We start from the raw sequence: 17295 nt of genomic DNA, 5'->3' as shown, positions 1-17295 counted from the left end.
GCCCTATATATATATATATATATATATATTCACATAATATATATTATGAATATGCTATTTATATATCTAACAACATTAAAAACCAATGCTATAAAATGTAAATATTTATATATATATATATATATATATATATATACAGTATATACATTAGGGCTGTGCATCTCATGACTGAAGCCGATACAATACGCATCTCGATGCATAGCCAACGGTCCACGACATTCTAATTTATTGAGATGCACCTGTAGATCAACTTCAGTCACCGTGGCAACTTATGCTGGGAAACTAACCTGGTCTAAAGCAGGTTAACTATCAGACTAAGCTGAGTTCCTCTAACACTGACCAATAGGAATGCTATTATTTGACTTTTTTTTTTACAGTTTCTAGTCAAGCAGAAAGGCTCTCTCTGGTTTTATGACAGCTGTAGGCTACATTCAAATATATGACTAGTGCTTGCCGTAGCAGTGCAGCTTGATTCAGAAACCCTCCACCTTCCCCAGCTCCACCTGTATAGATCTGTTACGAGGTGATTCATGTATGCTATATGGGGGTTATTTCATGTAAGTTATATTTGCAGCAGCAATATTTCTTACATGCTCACAGCAGCATGTTGTGGATGTATTGGCAGTAGCAAGTCTCGGTACTTTCTCTGCCGCAGCAGCAGCAGCGTAGCAGATCTATTCCGCCAAGACCAAATACATTAACATTGTCATGTACATGTACATTACCATGCCAATCCCTCCGAGAGTTGTCATGACAGAAATATATATATATAATAGATATATATATAAACATTTTCCCCTAAAATCTGTACATCCGTTCATCCGAGACGATGAATCAAATAAGATCAAATCTCAAATTATTATTGTTCCATGTTTGTGCAGAATACAAAAGTTACTCGCACACTCATTGCTGATCACAGCTGTGTCTGGTTAGCCCATAAACTCATATTTACATGTCAGGTTTCTGCGATGTATGTTCTGGTCCTTTAACATTTGCTTTGACTCTTCTAGGACAGGGTCTGGGCCAGTGTGGCGAAGAGTTTGAACTGTGTCATCGCCCTGGTGGATAAACTACAGGAGCAAGACAACAACAACCTGGAATCAGCACCCAGCCACACGCTCGCTGACGTCATCACCTCACACAGTCCCGGTACGGCAAACTACAAAGATTAGAAATGCTCAAATGATCTAGAAAAACTCAAGACTGCAGCTGCAACGAACCGTCCAATGCTTGAATGCTAAAATAATACATCAAATATGCATCAAACAGCTGCTTGGATGATCAATTAACTGCCTAAAGGTGATTTCATTTCCTTTTATGGTGAAGCATAAACAGTGGAAAAAAATTAAAACGTATCATTTGTATCATTTCATTATCATGCTTTTGATTTAATTAATTATGACGTTGTTCTGGATTGATTATGAAAATGACTTTTTTTTTTTTTTGCTTCCCATTATGAGGATTTGAAATGACATTTGATTTATCATTTGAATTTTGGTTAACACTTTACAGTACTTGAAGCCTGTATATATAATGCATTATTAAAAATATTTTAATGCATTAAATATGCCTTGTAATGCACCTTACAGTGCATTGTTTGATCCCATTAATAATTGTAACTACAGTTATAATACATTTTAATACTTATATATTCATTGCTACACCTTAATAAAATAAAATGTATTAAAATACGATAAACAATCTGTTTCCGATGTAACACCAAATGTAATAATGCATTTTAATGTTGGTTAGAATTATTTATGGTTATGTATATATATTGCGTCAGCGTACATTATGAATACCTTTATAATGCATTGTACATTAAGGTTTCAAGTTTTACAGAATTTTGTTATAAAAAAAAGTCTTAAGTAGAGAATAGTACACAAAAATGTTCAGATGTATCGTCATTTTGTTCCTCCTAATTTTAATAATAATATTCCACACGTGTCGCCAACTTTAGGCTAATTTTCCACTTCACTCGAGACGTTCTCTGTGAGAATTTTTCACTACACACATACTGGTTGTGTGCTTTTTTTGCACGCTTTAATAACAACCCACGCCTTTTTTTTTCTTCTTTGTTTCTCGAGCACATGTCAGACATGTCAGTTGAGAGATGAATATTAGCACCATCCATGAATCTTCTGTCAGACCGGAATAGTTAAAGGCAACTTCTGACACTCAGTGCTATTAAACTGAAAAACCTACACAACCAATGACAAGCAGTAGAAGAGTGCAAAACCTCAATACAGTTTTTAATACAGCCAATGCTGCCACCATGTGGACACCAACTACATGCTAAGGTTCATCTGGTTGCAGTTCACTGTATAATGAATTTACTGAATGTCAGTGATGCTTTTTTTTATGCTGAGCTCATATTATACTTCATTTCTGACAATTTTGTAAATTCATAATTTTGAATATCAAACTTAAAACATAAAAGTTGGAATTCTCAGCAAAAAGGTTAAGCCTTCATGTCATGTTAAAGCAATTGGTTATTGATTCTTTATTAAGGATTTTGTAAATATTGTCCGCTTGCTAATATATTTTCACCGCAGCAGTTTCAAAGTTTTAATGTTGCAAAAGTACTTAATAATTTGTTAACAAGAATGCAAATGTGTGCTAATGCTAATGTTTTCTCACACAAGATTGCATCTTTGAAGAACACAAAGTCATCAGTGTTTACATTTTGTGCAACAATGTCAGCATTACATGCAACATATTGTACAAAACGTTATTGTGTCTGTGCAAATACTTCACATAACACATGAAATCAGCTGTCATTCAAAGTCGTGATGAAATGATGTCAGACCGGTTTAGGTTGATGTCTCGTGTCATGCACATAAAAAAATAAGGAATTTAATAAAGTTGGGAATTCTGATCATCGTTGTGAATACACCCTGGGTGGGAACCAAACTACTGAACGTGACTCTTTAAATGAATGTTTCCATGAAATTGGGTCATTGAAAAAAGCCACTCAATTCAAATGAGGATAATAGTGCCAAAAATCTGGTGACTAATGCAAAACACATTCAAACGCAGAGCTTGTTGCAAAACACGGAGGCACAATGAAAAGAGCAAGGCAGATTCAGTCCATAGATTAAAGATTAAAGTGCTTTTCTCATGCATTTTTGTCTAAAACAACAAATGATTTATTGCGATTCACAGAGCTAAATGACAAATGGCAAGGATAACAAGCTAGTGCATGTGCAATTTCAGCAGGACAGCTGCATCTGACATTTAGAATTGATTTTTATGAGGAAAATGGCAGGTGCCTGAACAAGTTTATTAAATACTTTTACAGTGATTATTAAAATTATACATATAATGTAAATTTATATAAATAGATAATGTATAAATTATATTTTCTGTGATTAGTGATGTGGTAAAAAATGTGAAAACAACAAAATATGTCAAAATATTACAAATAAATCATTAAATTGTTCGTTCAACTGGTTCGTTTAAACACTCTCACTAATTTAGGGATGAAGTGAATTATTGAATCATTTGTTCAACCAGTTTGTTTACAAACTTTGATTCATTCAGAAACAAATTAAGTGACTGTCTTTATGAGAAAGTCTCTGAATTATTTGTTTGAGTAAGTCATTGAATCCTTCGTTCAACTGATTAATCCAAAAACTTTGATTCAGTTAGAAATTAAGCAAGTGACTGTCTTTATGAGTGAGTTGTTGTATAATTTTTTGTTGTATCATAACCAATTTGTTTAAAAAATCTATTTTGGAATGAAGTGACTCATTGAATTTGTCATTCAAGCAATTCATTCAAAAGCACTGATTCAGTCAGGAGTGAAACAAAGGGCTGCTATTATTAGTGAAATCATTGTATCATTTGTTCAACCGATTCGTTCACAAATATGAATGAATTCAGCAGCAAATTAAGTGACTGTCTTTTAAAGGGGAAGTTGAATTGTTTGTTCAACCAGTTCATTCAACAACACTGATTCAGTCAGGAACAAAGCAAGTGACTGTCATTTAATTGTTTCTTCAAACAATTAATTCAAAAACGTTAATTAATTCAGGAGCAAAGCATGTGAATGTCTTTAGTCAATGAAACATTTGTTTAGCAAATTTTTTCAAAAGCATTAATTAGTTCAAGAACAAAGCATGTAACTGTCTTGAGTAAATCATTGAATCATTTGTTCAAGAGATCCGTTCAAAAACACTGATTCATTAAAGGGGTCCTATTATGCTTTTTCACTTTTTCAACTTTAGTTAGTCTGTAATGTTGCTGTTTGAGCATAAAAAAGATCTGCAAAGTTACAAAGCTCAAAGTCCACTTCAAAAGGAGATATTTTATTTAACAGAAATCACTTTTCAAAAACTACAACGAACGACTCGTTTGGACTACAACGCATATTTCCGGGATTTGTGATATCACAAGATCGACGAATGGGACGAGACCTGGTTGAGCTGCACTAGAGAAGGCAACGAGTGTTATCACTATGTCGGAGACTCGTTAGTTTTCCCAAGGCAGATGAACTTAGAGTGATTACAATCATCCATGTTTAAATCGCGCTCAAATTGATTTGATTTTGACGCAATATTTACACTGAAGCTCGCAGTGGTAAGGTGCATGTAATTTCCCGACCAGGCGCCGAGTGGTGCCAGTCACAGCACACACTGGCCCAGCTAACCAATCACAACACACACTGGCTCATCCAACCAATCACAGCACATTTCGTATTTCAGAAGGCGGGCCTTCATTTGATACAGGAACTATTCGAGCCGTTCATGCCAGGGGACAGAGGTGTTTTTTGTAGGCTAATCCTGAAGTTAGCATCACCCTAGTTCCAATATCCAATAGGATCTATCCGTTTTGTTCCTCATGATAATCTTCACAAATGAACACAACTTTTATAAATTCTGAAGCTTAAATTCTATCGCCAGAACATCTAGGGCAGTTAGAGGTATATAAGAATTAGTCGGTTTTTGTTTGTTATTTTGGCTCTGTCACCTCCTGAAGCTAAATTTCCCAACTGCATTGTAAAACTATTATGCTCATTAAAATTAATGTACGTGACGTACTCTATTTCATGATACACCTTTACTCTAGTCGGGGCGTAACAGTTATGCTGGTTGAAAGTCTCTTCACATCCCGATAGCAATCAATCACTAAGTTAAGTGGTCTAAATGTATTTATATGTATTTGTATTGTCTGTGGAAGGCACAGGACTGTAAAATGTTAAATAAAACATGAAAATATCTTGACTTGTGTTCACCACAGACCTTATTTCAGACATTTAACCAAAAGCACATTGACGTCAGAAGGATGGAAGTGTTAATAAATCATCCCTGCAGCTCTCTATAGCTATTATGCGATCTCAAATATCCAGTTTCATTCTTATTAATACTGACCATCTGTGTACTTGTGGAAAACAGGTCTCTCAAATGGTTCGGAAAAGTCATTACTGGAAAAGCGGCTCACATTTGTCCTGTTTTTCCGTAGATCCTCCCCTGACAGCTGCAGTTTGGCTGGATCAGCTCAGCGTCCTGATTCAGTCATTGAAGGAGTGTGTGGCAGAAGTGGCGGAGAGAGCCAGGCGCTCCATGAGCTTCGTCCTGCTCCAGGAGGCGGTGTGCAGCACGGCACAGGGCCTGCAGCTGCAGCAGAGACGGGACGCTGTCTTCAGCCAGGCAGTGAGTGGCTAAACACTCCTCATTTGAGAGACACACAATCTGGCCTTGTGTTGAAAAAAGAGTTTTGTGTTCTAACTTTGATGGAAAACTAGACCACAGATTCCAAACTGTGTTTAAATCAAACACTCAGCATTGATGGAATTTGTCAAGAAGTTTGTTTATGTTTATGCTTCACATTTTATTGGTGAAGATATATATGTTGTGTATCCGCAGCTGGCTGCGCTGGCATGTGGATTTGTCATGCGATTATACGCAGGTTTGGAAGATAAGGGCTTTCTCAGACAGCTGCACGCCGTCGGGCTGGTGGCCCAGTTTGAGAGTCTGCTGAGTACTTACAGTGAGTATCCGCCATCAGATGTGCAATCACACCAAAATAACCTGCTAAATGCAACAAAAACAACTATTTTAAGATAAGCATGCACATATGACCACACATTTCATATGAATTGTCAAGTTTCTACATTGCTTAGCAAACATAAGCCTAATGTTAAAATAATGAACTGCACTGTACAAAAATTCAAGAATAAAAGTAATAAAAACATTTTGAAGTTTTTAATAAAACAAAGATTTTTGGAGTATGTTTATGTACTTAAAAATTTAACATGTGACTTGCCACTTCTTTCTAATTAATTGTAAAATTTACTGCAAATGGTTTCTACACCAAATTGTTTCAGTGTGTATATTACTTTTGGAAGATTTTTTTTAAGTCCATATTATTGTTGGAAGTCCACTTGAAATCAAATTTGAAGTTTTTTGGCCTTTTGTATGAATATGTTAGCCTTAAGGTTATCGGTAAGCTGGTGTGCTCCAACAAAAAAAAGGCAAAATTGGCGTTTTTTCTCGGTGCCGAGAGTTGAAGAATGTTCATCTTTGGGTAAAACGCAGAGCTCATCACTGTCACTCTTTAGACAGCTAACCAATCACAGTGGAGGAGGGGCGGGGCTAATTCCACCCTGACCAACCACTACATCCTGCTTGTACAACAGCAACAGACGACAACAAGAAGCACAACAACGGAACAAAATCATTTAAAACAAGGGCCAGAGCAAGTACTTTATATTGTGTCAACATTATATTATTTTCTCTTACGCACAATGGCCACAATTATTGGTACCCTTAGAATTTCTTATGAGTAAAATATCTCTGAAGTATATTCCATTCATAATTACCATTTTTAGCACACCAGTGTGATTATGAACATGAAATTATCCAGCCATTCCTGTTTCACAGGAATATAAATATGAGGGAAAACAAAGGCCAAATTCCCTTAAATCTTCCATCACAATGAGTAAAACCAAAAAATATAGTTCTGATGTGCAGCAACAGATAATTGAGCTTCACAAATTAGAAAGTGGATTTAAGAAAAGAGCTAGAGCATTGAAAATTCTCATTTCTGCCTGGAAGAGGACGTGTGTCTAGATCGACCTAATGCACAGTGAGGAGGAGAGTTTGAGTAGCTAAAGGCTCTCCAAGGATCACAGCTGCAGAATAGCAGAAATTAGTTTAAAATGCCAAACAGCTCTGACATCACCACATGTTGTTCGGGAGGCTTTCACGAAAAAAATCAAGAAAAGAAAATGCTCTCATCCAAAAACAAACTACAGCATATTCATTTGGCAGACACTACTGGAACAGTAAAAACAGGACTGGGTTCTATGGGCAGATTAAACAAAAAAAAAAAAGAGCTTTTTAGCAGCAAACACTCAAGATAGGTTTGGTGCACACAGGAGTAAAAGAGTACCCCATGTGTACAATGAAATATACTGCAGCATCTTTAATGTTGTTGGTGTATTTTTCTATCAAATAACAACAGATAAAAAATTCTAAACTGACTGTCCATGCTAGAAATCTTATAATAGGCCAAGCTTGGATTTTACAACAGGACAATGATCCAAAATCAAAACAGAAATGGGTCACTGAGCACAAAAGGAATATTCTGCCATGGCCATTCCAGTCTCCTGAGCTGAACCCTGTAGAAGATGAGTGAGGTGAACTGAAGAGGAGCAGCTGGGAATCTGAAGGATCTGGAAAGATTGTGGATGAAGGAATGGTCTCTGATCTCCTGTCAGATGTTCTCTAAACTCATCAGACATTATAGGTGAAGACTCAGAGCTGTTCTCTTGGCAAAAGGATGATGCAAACAGTATTGAATAAAAGGGTTCCATTAATTGTGGCCAACGTGTATTAGAGAAAAACATTTATTTCATAATGAGATTTTAAATTCTTATTCTTCAATGAAAGGTTAGATTTTTGAACATTTTTAACTTCAGTGGACCTTTAAAAATAAATATATCCTGTTTATTGCAATTTGGTGTCTTTCATCATAGGAATGTAATATATACTTATAAGTCATTACAAATATTTTTAATGTATTTTTTTTTTTTTATTTATCAGTATCTCATATTTTTCTATTTATTAATAATATATATTTTATATTTAAGACATTTCGGTTTTTATTCTTTAAATACTTGATTTAATAACACTATTAAATGTTTATCTTTAGCAAATATCAAAATGAATATTAATTTTTCATACTTTACATTATAATGTGACAATGCCTGAATTCAACTGAGGTGTTTAAAATTGATATTTGTTAGAGATTTTTTTATTTTTTTTATTTATACAAGTATAAAGTATAGAACTTTAATATAACCATATATTGGTTATCATTCTTAACATTAAGGTAATTATCAGCCAGAATTGTAATATCAGTGCATCCCTATTTTATTATATTGCTGTTAGAACTGTTTTATAAAAACAAGTCACTCAAGACTGTGTGTTATTAATTTACTACTGTTTTGGCACTCGGTATTTGTGGTAAAATGACTGTAATTGAGCCTTGAGTGGCTTATTGCTTTATTTTGCTCTTTAGTTCTCTGTGTAGGATTGCTGTGTTCTTACGGCTGTTTCCCGCAGCAACCAAACTTTGAAATAAACAGACTTCCAGCTGAACGCGTGCCTTAGATTGCAGATTACAGTCAAGTGCTTGAACATGCATCTTAACGCGATAAGGATTTTGACCTTAGCTCACCGTACTTGCAGTGTGAAGAGCTGGAGGCTGTTATTTTAGTTTGATGAAGTGTGTTTGAATGACTCATGAATAACTGCGATTGTTTGCTGCGCTCAGTTAAAGCTTATCCATTGAGGCAATTCCAGTGGAGAGATTACTGTGTACCCATATAACTCTAATGTTTAAAGAATTACGTTGGTTATGATATACCACATGTGCCTTATATGATAGTGAAGTACAGCATGTTCCAGGAGCAACATTCCTGGTTAAAGAGGATTTGTTGGTAGTTATGGATGTTGAATGTTGGAGTTAGACAGTGTTATTGTAGTATCATAGTTTTACTTTTTGAATTGGTTTTTATCTTTATATTTTCTATTTTCATTCAAATTTTAGTAATTTTGTTTAGTCATTTTCATTCGTTTTTTATATGCTTATGTAGTTTTTATTCATTTTTATTTCAGTTATAATTATTTTAGTTCAAGTTCAAATGAAAAATTCTAAAAATATTTTACTTTTTTTTTTTAGTTTCAGTTAACTATAAAAACCTTGAAGTTAGAGACAACATTCTTATAAACCAGTTAATTTTGTGTGAGCTTAACTGGTTGAGCATGGCATTATCAAATGTTATAGTCACGTGTTCTTTCCCAGTGTTATTTCCCAGGGTCCACATATCACATAGAAATCTGTAATGCTTTCTTTTACTTTAGGGACAAAATTTAGCCCTTATAAATTAGTGAAACCTGACAAAACCTCCCTATGGCCACATCCTCAATGGTAAAAGTGATTCACAAATAAAATGAATCCCTCTGTTCCGAATCGTTGAACTGTCAATGTAGCAATCTCCATTCGGTACTAAAAAGTATTGATACAGTATATAAGGGCATTGGACAAAATAATATGAACATATGAGATTATAAGACAACTTTTGAATTTCTCCAGTTGAATGTCATCTATCAGAACATCTGCCAGTTGATTCAGAGATGTTGAAGGAGAAAATCTGCCTGATTGAGCTGACAGAAGTTCATCTTTGTGTTCCATCTGTCCATGTTTTATGATCACGAGTCATGATGTCACCACCTTTTTTCTCATTTTAGCAATAGTGTCTGTGATTAAAGTTTTAGCAGTTTTTCATTGATGGTGGCTTTGTGATCGGAAACGGTCTTCAGTGTGAACTTTGAGGTTTGCCATCGCTTTCCTGCAGTAGTTCTGTGTTGTTTGGACACAATCAGTGGTTGCCATCATTCACTTTCGGTTTTCACCCGCTATTATCCTTCACTGATGAAGTCTTGCCATGCTTAGTGTGTGTAGTCATTATCGTTGAAGACTGTTTTGAAACACCAAACATCTGGGCTCTTAAGTTTACAAACGCTCATGCGAAACAGGCTCCCAGGATTTGTCCTTTTTGGAAGTCACTCATTTCACCCACAACTTGTACACTGCTGAGCACAACTTATACTACACTGATATACAACCTAGAGAATATAGACAACATAAAGATAAACTGAAGATAATGCAATGATCTTTTTCACAAATGATATTACAACTAAACTAATCCAGCCTCTGTACAACTGTATACAATATATGTATTTATGCATTTATACATTTGCGTGCTTGTATTGCATGCCAACTTAAGTTTTAGAACAGAACGGCATCTTTAACTTTAATCAGAAGAGGTCTATTGTATTTCCTCATGTAGATAGCGTGTATATGCTGTAGTAACACATATGTTTGTCACATAGGTGAAGAAATAGGGATGCTGGAGGATATGGAGGTGGGGATCAGTGACCTGCACAGAGTGACCTTCAGGATCACAGAGGCGGCGTCTGAGGAAGCAGTCAACCTGCAGCCCACCATCAGTGGTAGACGGTGAGAGAGACCACACACACACAAAACCATAAGTAAACAGGATGTTTGCATGTATCTGCCAGTGTGCATTCATATACAGGGTTCCAAACTGGAAAATTGTAAAGAATTGACGGTTGAACATCTGACTCATAGTACTTTTCGTTCATGTCTCTTTCTATCTCTCACATCACTTACTGTCAATTCTTTACTGTCCTATATAATACATATAAGACAAATAATTTCAACTCTAAATTGAGTTGGAAAAAAGACTTGCAAGGAAGCTGTGGGAACCTGTACATTGAGCAACTGCATGCTGGTATTGACAGAGTTTGGAAATGTAACCTGTTTTTGTCCCAGAGACCATTACACTGTCGAGGTGCCTCTCCCACATCATGCCTTCCAAGCGCTCCCAGATGAGCTGCGCGAGGGCAAGCCTCTGCGCGTGCTCCCCGTGCTCTTCAATGTGGGCATAAATGAGCAACAAACCATCGCTGAGAGGTACAAGCACTGACTGATTGAAATGAAACATAATCCCTACAAGCGTAAATGCTCAGTGAAGCACACAAACGGAAAGCATGTCTGAGCTGAAATGTGATTCCTGTGCTCTCTGTGTGTCTCCCTCTCAGATTTGGTGACATATCTTTACAGGAGAGAATAAACCAGAAGAACTTTGAGATTCTAGAAGGTTACTATAAATCCTTAACCAACACGGTGCCATCTGAATGTAAGTTCAACTTTCAAGAAACCATGAGTTGAATTACTGAAATAAATGAACTTTTCCACGACATTCTAATTTATTGAGATGCACCTGTATTGCATTTAGTCATTCATCAGTTTCCTTTCAGTCGGTCACTCTCGACATCACGTCAGATGACCGACGAATTGGGATCTCGCTTAGAGAGACCAATCCACTTCGAGTGTAAACTAAACGAGCCAATGCACATTGGCATGCGATTATTGCATCCAGCTGCCGCTGATCACAGCGTGAGTATAAGTAGGCAGCAGGTGCAGCGCATATTTAGCTTTTCGGTGATTTCCTGTGTCGAGTGGGTTGCACACATCAGGCTGCACTACCCCCTGTTTGTGTTGCATCTCCCCTGTGCACTTCAGCATGCTAAAAGAGCTTTTTCCCTAAAAGAGCGTTCACGGGTGTGTCTTTTTAAAGATGATGTTGCGTCTGGCAAACTCGACGTTACGTCTCTGTAAAGACGATGTGGGTCTTGCTATAGACAACGTATCACCCGGGCATATCTGGATGTGGTCATTACCTGGCACTGGGTGATGGTCACTATCGCTGCCTCACGTGCCTGGGCATTTAGCACGCTGAGGTGGCGTTTGTGGATGCGTCATGTTCTCATAACGGGAAGATGATCATCTCGGAGGCATTTAGCACGCTGAGGTGGTGTTTGTGGATGAGTCATGTTCTCATTGCGGGAAGATGATCATCTCGGAGTTGCGGGCCAAGCTCCGTTACCTCAAAGGGACAGAGCTCCGTTGCCTCTGCCTCGATCTAGTTCTCGTGATGGCGGCAGTCAGGTGGGGGCTACTTCGGGTGGTCTGAGGGTAACAGTGATGGCAAACCCTCCAGGGAACCAACCCTCGGGGAACCATCGCTCCTCTTGCACTCTGCAACCAGTTGAGCTGCCAATGGAACATGCTGGGCCATCTACAAGGAGCGTACCAGCAGTATCCTTTGGCGCTCCTCCTGACGACCGGAAGTCGATCGGAGGGTGAGCCGGAGCTTTCTGGAGAGGAAGATTCGGCTGCGTTGCTGCCTCCGGGACTGTAGCAATGCCTGAATCGGATCCGGAAATAACGGCTATGCTTCCCCGGGCCGCCGTGAGGGTAGGGCTCGAGTGGAGACCTCCACCGTGTCCCGAGCCCTCAAGGTTGGACGATTGGTTCTTCGGGGTGGTCCGCGCTGGTTCTCAGCGTTCTCGCTGCCATTCTTCCCGGAGGTGCATGAGGGGCTCACCAGGTTGTGTATGGCACCTTTTTCTGCCGGAAATTGATCTGCTAACTCCTCCTCCCTCACCACTCTTGACGGTGGTGCAGCTAGGGGGTATACAGGGGTCCCCCCAGTGGAGCGGTCGGTTGCGATGCAGTTGTGTCCTAATACCGCCTCCACCCGGCAGGGTGAACCGTGCCTCCCCTCCCGGGTCTGTAGGTACTCGTCTGGTCTGTCTGGCGATGCTTATACGGCCTGTGGAGAAGCTGCCTCCGCCTTACACGCTACGGCGTTACTGCAGGTTCTTCAGGCTAAAGCACCGAGGGACCTGCACGAGGGCGGTCACGATCCGGAAGTTCTAAAAGAGCTCCGAACCGCAACTGATCTCGCGCTCCGAGCGACGAAGGTCGCCACGAGTTCTCTGGGTCGGGCAATGTCCACACTTGTGGTCCAAGAGCGTCACCTCTAGTCTGGTCGACATGAGGGACGCCGACAAAGTTGCGATGAAGGTCACTGTGAGTTTTCTGGGTTGTGCGATGTCCACACTTGTGATACAGGAGCGTCACCTCTGGCTGTGTCTGGTCGACATGGGGGATGCCAACAAAGTTTGGTTCCTCAAGGTCCCTGTGTCCCAGACCGGTCTTTTCGGCGACACAGTCGAGAACATGGCCCAGCAGTTCTCGGCTGCACAGGAGCAGACTGAGGCGATCCGACGTTCTGCCCCAGCGGGCAGCTGCTGCCTCCACCCGTCCACCGGCCGCAGCACCCCAGTCTGCTCATCGCCGAGGGCGGCCCCCTGCGTCCACCCCTGCTCCCGTGCCGCATCCGCAGCAGCCTCAAGCAAGCAGCACTGTGGAGCTGGGCGTAGGCAGGCTGCCCCACTCGTCCAGGCCCCCGTCAAACTTGGCGGTGAGTAGCCTCGGGATGGGCGACCCAGATAGAGAGGGAACTGCTTTTTGGGGGATGGTGAATGCACCTTTCCCGGAGGAGGGCCGGGTGGAGAATCTGGTTTCCAAAAATCTCGACAAGAGAGAAGTTTTCTCTGTCTCTGGGTCCCAAGAGGGCATGGAGAGTCGTGGACGGACCAACACCGGACCACACTCATCCTCCTCTCTCGCCAGCAGGCAGCAGCGGGCAGTTCGAGAGCGTCATCAAAGGCCCTACTCACGCACCCTCTGCCAAACCATGGAACAAGGTAAGTGTTGCACTGCACACTCCGACCCCTCTTCAGGTCCCTGCGTTCCACCTCGCTGCCCCACCGCGGGTACGTTGGTGGTCCCGCTGGTCCAACTTGTGTGGTGTCTGGGTGCCTGGCTACCCAAACCGTCTCGCTGGTTCCTGCGGACCATCAGACTCGGCTATGCGATTCAGTTCGCCCGGCGTCCCCCCAAGTTCAGCGGCATCTGCTTCACATTAGTGAAGTCGGCGGATGCTCCTGTCTTGCGTGCGGAGATCGCAGTCCTACTGGCGAAGGATGCGATAGAGCCAGTCCCTCCAGCCAATATGGAGATGGGGTTTTACAGCCCCTACTTCGTTGTACCCAAGAAAGGCAGTGGGTTACGACCGATCTTGGACCTGCGTGTCTTGAACCAGGCCCTTCATCGGTTACTGTTCAAGATGTTGACGCAGAAACGCATAATGTCACCGCTAGTTCTCTGGGTCGTGTGATGTCCACACTTGTGGTCCAGGAGCGTCACCTCTGGGTGTGTCTGGTCGACATGAGGGACGCCAACAAAGTTTGGTTCCTCAAGGTCCCTGTGTCCCAGACTGGCCTTTTCGTCCACCGGCCGTAGCGCCCCAGCCTACTCGTCGCCGAGGGCGGCCCCCTGCATCCACCCCTGCTCCCGTGCCGCATCCGCAGCAGCCTCAAGCAAGCAGCACTGTGGAGCTGGGCGTAGGCAGGCTGCCCCACTCGTCCAGGCCCCCGTCAAACTTGGCGGTGAGTAGCCTCGGGATGGGCGACCCAGATAGAGAGGGAACTGCTTTTTGGGGGATGGTGAATGCACCTTTCCCGGAGGAGGGCCGGGTGGAGAATCTGGTTTCCAAAAATCTCGACCGAAGAGCAGTTTTCTTTTTCTCTGGGTCCCAAGAGGGCATGGAGAGTCGCGGACGGACCAACACCGGACCACACTCATCCTCCTCTCTCGCCAGCAGGCAGCAGCGGGCAGTTCGAGAGCGTCATCAAAGGCCCTACTCACGCACCCTCTGCCAAACCATGGAACAAGGTAAGTGTTGCACTGCACACTCCGACCCCTCTTCAGGTCCCTGCGTTCCACCTCGCTGCCCCACCGCGGGTACGTTGGTGGTCCCGCTGGTCCAACTTGTGTGGTGTCTGGGTGCCTGGCTACCCAAACCGTCTCGCTGGTTCCTGCGGACCATCAGACTCGGCTATGCGATTCAGTTCGCCCGGCGTCCCCCCAAGTTCAGCGGCATCTGCTTCACATTAGTGAAGTCGGCGGATGCTCCTGTCTTGCGTGCGGAGATCGCAGTCCTACTGGCGAAGGATGCGATAGAGCCAGTCCCTCCAGCCAATATGGAGATGGGGTTTTACAGCCCCTACTTCGTTGTACCCAAGAAAGGCAGTGGGTTACGACCGATCTTGGACCTGCATGTCTTGAACCGGGCCCTTCACCAGTTACCGTTCAAGATGTTGACGCAGGAACGCATCTTCGGGTGCATCCATCCCCAAAATTGGTTTGCAGCGATCGACCTGAAGGATGCGTACTTTCATGTGTCGATCCTTCCGCGCAACAACCCCCCCCCGAGATTGGTTTGCAGCGATCGACCTGAAGGACACGTACTTTCATGTGTCGATCTTTCCGCATCACAGACCATTGCTGCGGTTCGTGTTCGAAGGAAGAGCATATCAGTACGAGGTCCTGCCCTCTGGGCTGTCCCTGTCGCTCCGTGTCTTCACGTAAGTTGCGGAGGCAGCCCTTGTTCCCCTGAGAGAACAGGGCGTTCGAATTCTCAACTACCTCAACGACTGGCTCATACTAGCTCAGTCTCAGGATCAGTTGTGTGCACACAGAGACTTGGTGCTTTCGCACCTCAGCCGGTTGGGCCTTCGGGTCATCTGGGAAAAGAGCAAACTCTCCTTGATGCAGAGGATCTCTTTTCTCGGTATGGAGTTGGATTTGGTCGAGCACACCTCATGCAAGGACGTGCTCAGTCGGTGTTGAACTGCCTGAATATGTTCAAGAGCAGGATGGCGGTCCCACTGAAACAGTTTCAGAGGCTCCTGGGGCATATGGCAGCTGCAGCGGCAGTCACACCGCTGGGGCTGCTTCATATGAGACCGCTTTAACACTGGCTCCATGGCCGAGTCCTGAGGTAGGCGTGGCTACGTGGCACTCACCGGGTCCGAGTTACACCGGCCTGCCGCCAAACCTTCACCCCGTGGTCAGACCCTTCGTTTCTCTGGGCAGGAGTGCCCCTGGAGCAGGTCTTCAGGCATGCCGTGGTTTACACGAATGCCTCCACCACCGGCTGGGGAGCCACGTTCGACGGGCTTGCAGTGTCGGGGGTTTGGACGGGCCCCCATCTGCACTGGCACATCAATTGCCTAGAGTTGCTGGCAGTACGCCTGGCCTTGAGCCGTCTGAAGAGGCGCTTACGAGGCAAGCGCGTGCTGGTCCGCACAGACAACACTGCGACTGTTGCGTACATCAACCAACAAGGTGGTCCTCCTCCTTGGGAGTCAGAAGGTTCTGAGGTCACTTCATGCCATTCACATTCCGGGTCTGCTCAACCATACGCTTCCGGTAGAATGGAGACTCCATCCCCAGAAGGTCCAGCTGTTTTGGAGACGTTTCGAAGCCGCTCCGGTATACCTGTTTGCCTCTCCAGAAACCTCTCACTGCCAGTTGTTCTACTCCCTGACCGAGGGAACACTCGGCACAGACGCACTGGCACACAGCTGGCCGCGGGGCCTTCGCAAGTATGCGTTTCCCCCATTGAGCCTTCTTGCACAGACACTGTGCAAGATCAGGGAGGACGAGGAGTAGGTCCTGCTCGTGGCGCCTTACTGGCCCACTCGGACTTGGTTCCCGGAACTGATGCTCCTTGTGACAGCCCCTCCTTGGCAGATTGCTTTGAGGAAGGATCTACTGACTCAGAGACGGGGCACCCTGTGGCACCCGCATCCAGACCTCTGGAAACTTCATGTCTGGTCCCTGGACGGGACGCGGAGGTTCTAGGTGACCTACCCCAAGAGGTAGTTGACACCATCACTTCGGCGAGAGCACCGTCTACGAGACACACTTACGCCTTGAAGTGGAACCTATTCATCGAATGGTGCTCTTCTCACCGAGAATACCCCCGGAAATGTCCTTTCTGCAGCAAGTGTTGGAGCGAAGGCTGTCTCCCTCCACCCTTAAAGTCTATGTGGCTGCGATTGCTGCCAACCACGACCCCATGGAAGGGAAGTCGGTGGGGAAGCATGACCTGATCATCAGGTTCCTTAGGGGGGCAAGAAGGCTAAATCTTCCACGGCCCCCCTCTATACCCTCTTGGGACCTGTCCCTAGTGCTCAGAGCACTACAGCAGGGCCCATTTGAGCCTTTGCAGACAGTCGAGCTGAAGATTTTATCAATGAAAACTCTGCTCCTGCTTGCATTGGCCTCCATCAAGAGGGTAGGGGACCTGCACGCATTTTCAGTCGACGATTCATGCCTAGAGTTTGGGCCGGCTGACTCCCATGTAATCCTGAGGCCCCAGCCCGGCTATGTGCCCAAGGTTCCCACTACTCCCTTCAAGGATAAGGTGGTGAGCCTGCAAGCCCTGCCCCCAGAGGAGGCAGACCCAGCCCTAGCTTTGCTTTGTCCTGTCCGAGCCTT

The 17295-nt window shown here is 43.3% G+C and overlaps 1 protein-coding gene across 3 annotated transcripts in view; it reads left to right on the top strand.

The window, feature by feature from the left end:
* LOC107703845 (type II inositol 3,4-bisphosphate 4-phosphatase-like) overlaps positions 1-17295 on the top strand; it is a 121011-nt gene that overhangs the window by 93248 nt on the left and 10468 nt on the right. For all 3 annotated transcript variants that reach the window (XM_016506612.1, XM_016506611.1, XM_016506613.1), the window contains exons 11-16: positions 1011-1149; positions 5464-5654; positions 5868-5991; positions 10404-10530; positions 10867-11007; positions 11136-11233. In XM_016506612.1, the coding sequence (XP_016362098.1) occupies positions 1011-1149; positions 5464-5654; positions 5868-5991; positions 10404-10530; positions 10867-11007; positions 11136-11233 (820 nt within the window). The remainder of the gene's footprint in view (positions 1-1010; positions 1150-5463; positions 5655-5867; positions 5992-10403; positions 10531-10866; positions 11008-11135; positions 11234-17295) is intronic.

The sequence above is a fragment of the Sinocyclocheilus anshuiensis genome, unplaced genomic scaffold (genome assembly GCF_001515605.1).
Source record: "Sinocyclocheilus anshuiensis isolate Anshui unplaced genomic scaffold, SAMN03320099.WGS_v1.1 scaffold274, whole genome shotgun sequence".
Classification (NCBI taxonomy): Eukaryota; Metazoa; Chordata; class Actinopteri; order Cypriniformes; family Cyprinidae; genus Sinocyclocheilus; species Sinocyclocheilus anshuiensis.
Note: the sequence above shows the minus strand (reverse complement) of the source record. Positions and strands in the feature narration are given on the sequence as shown.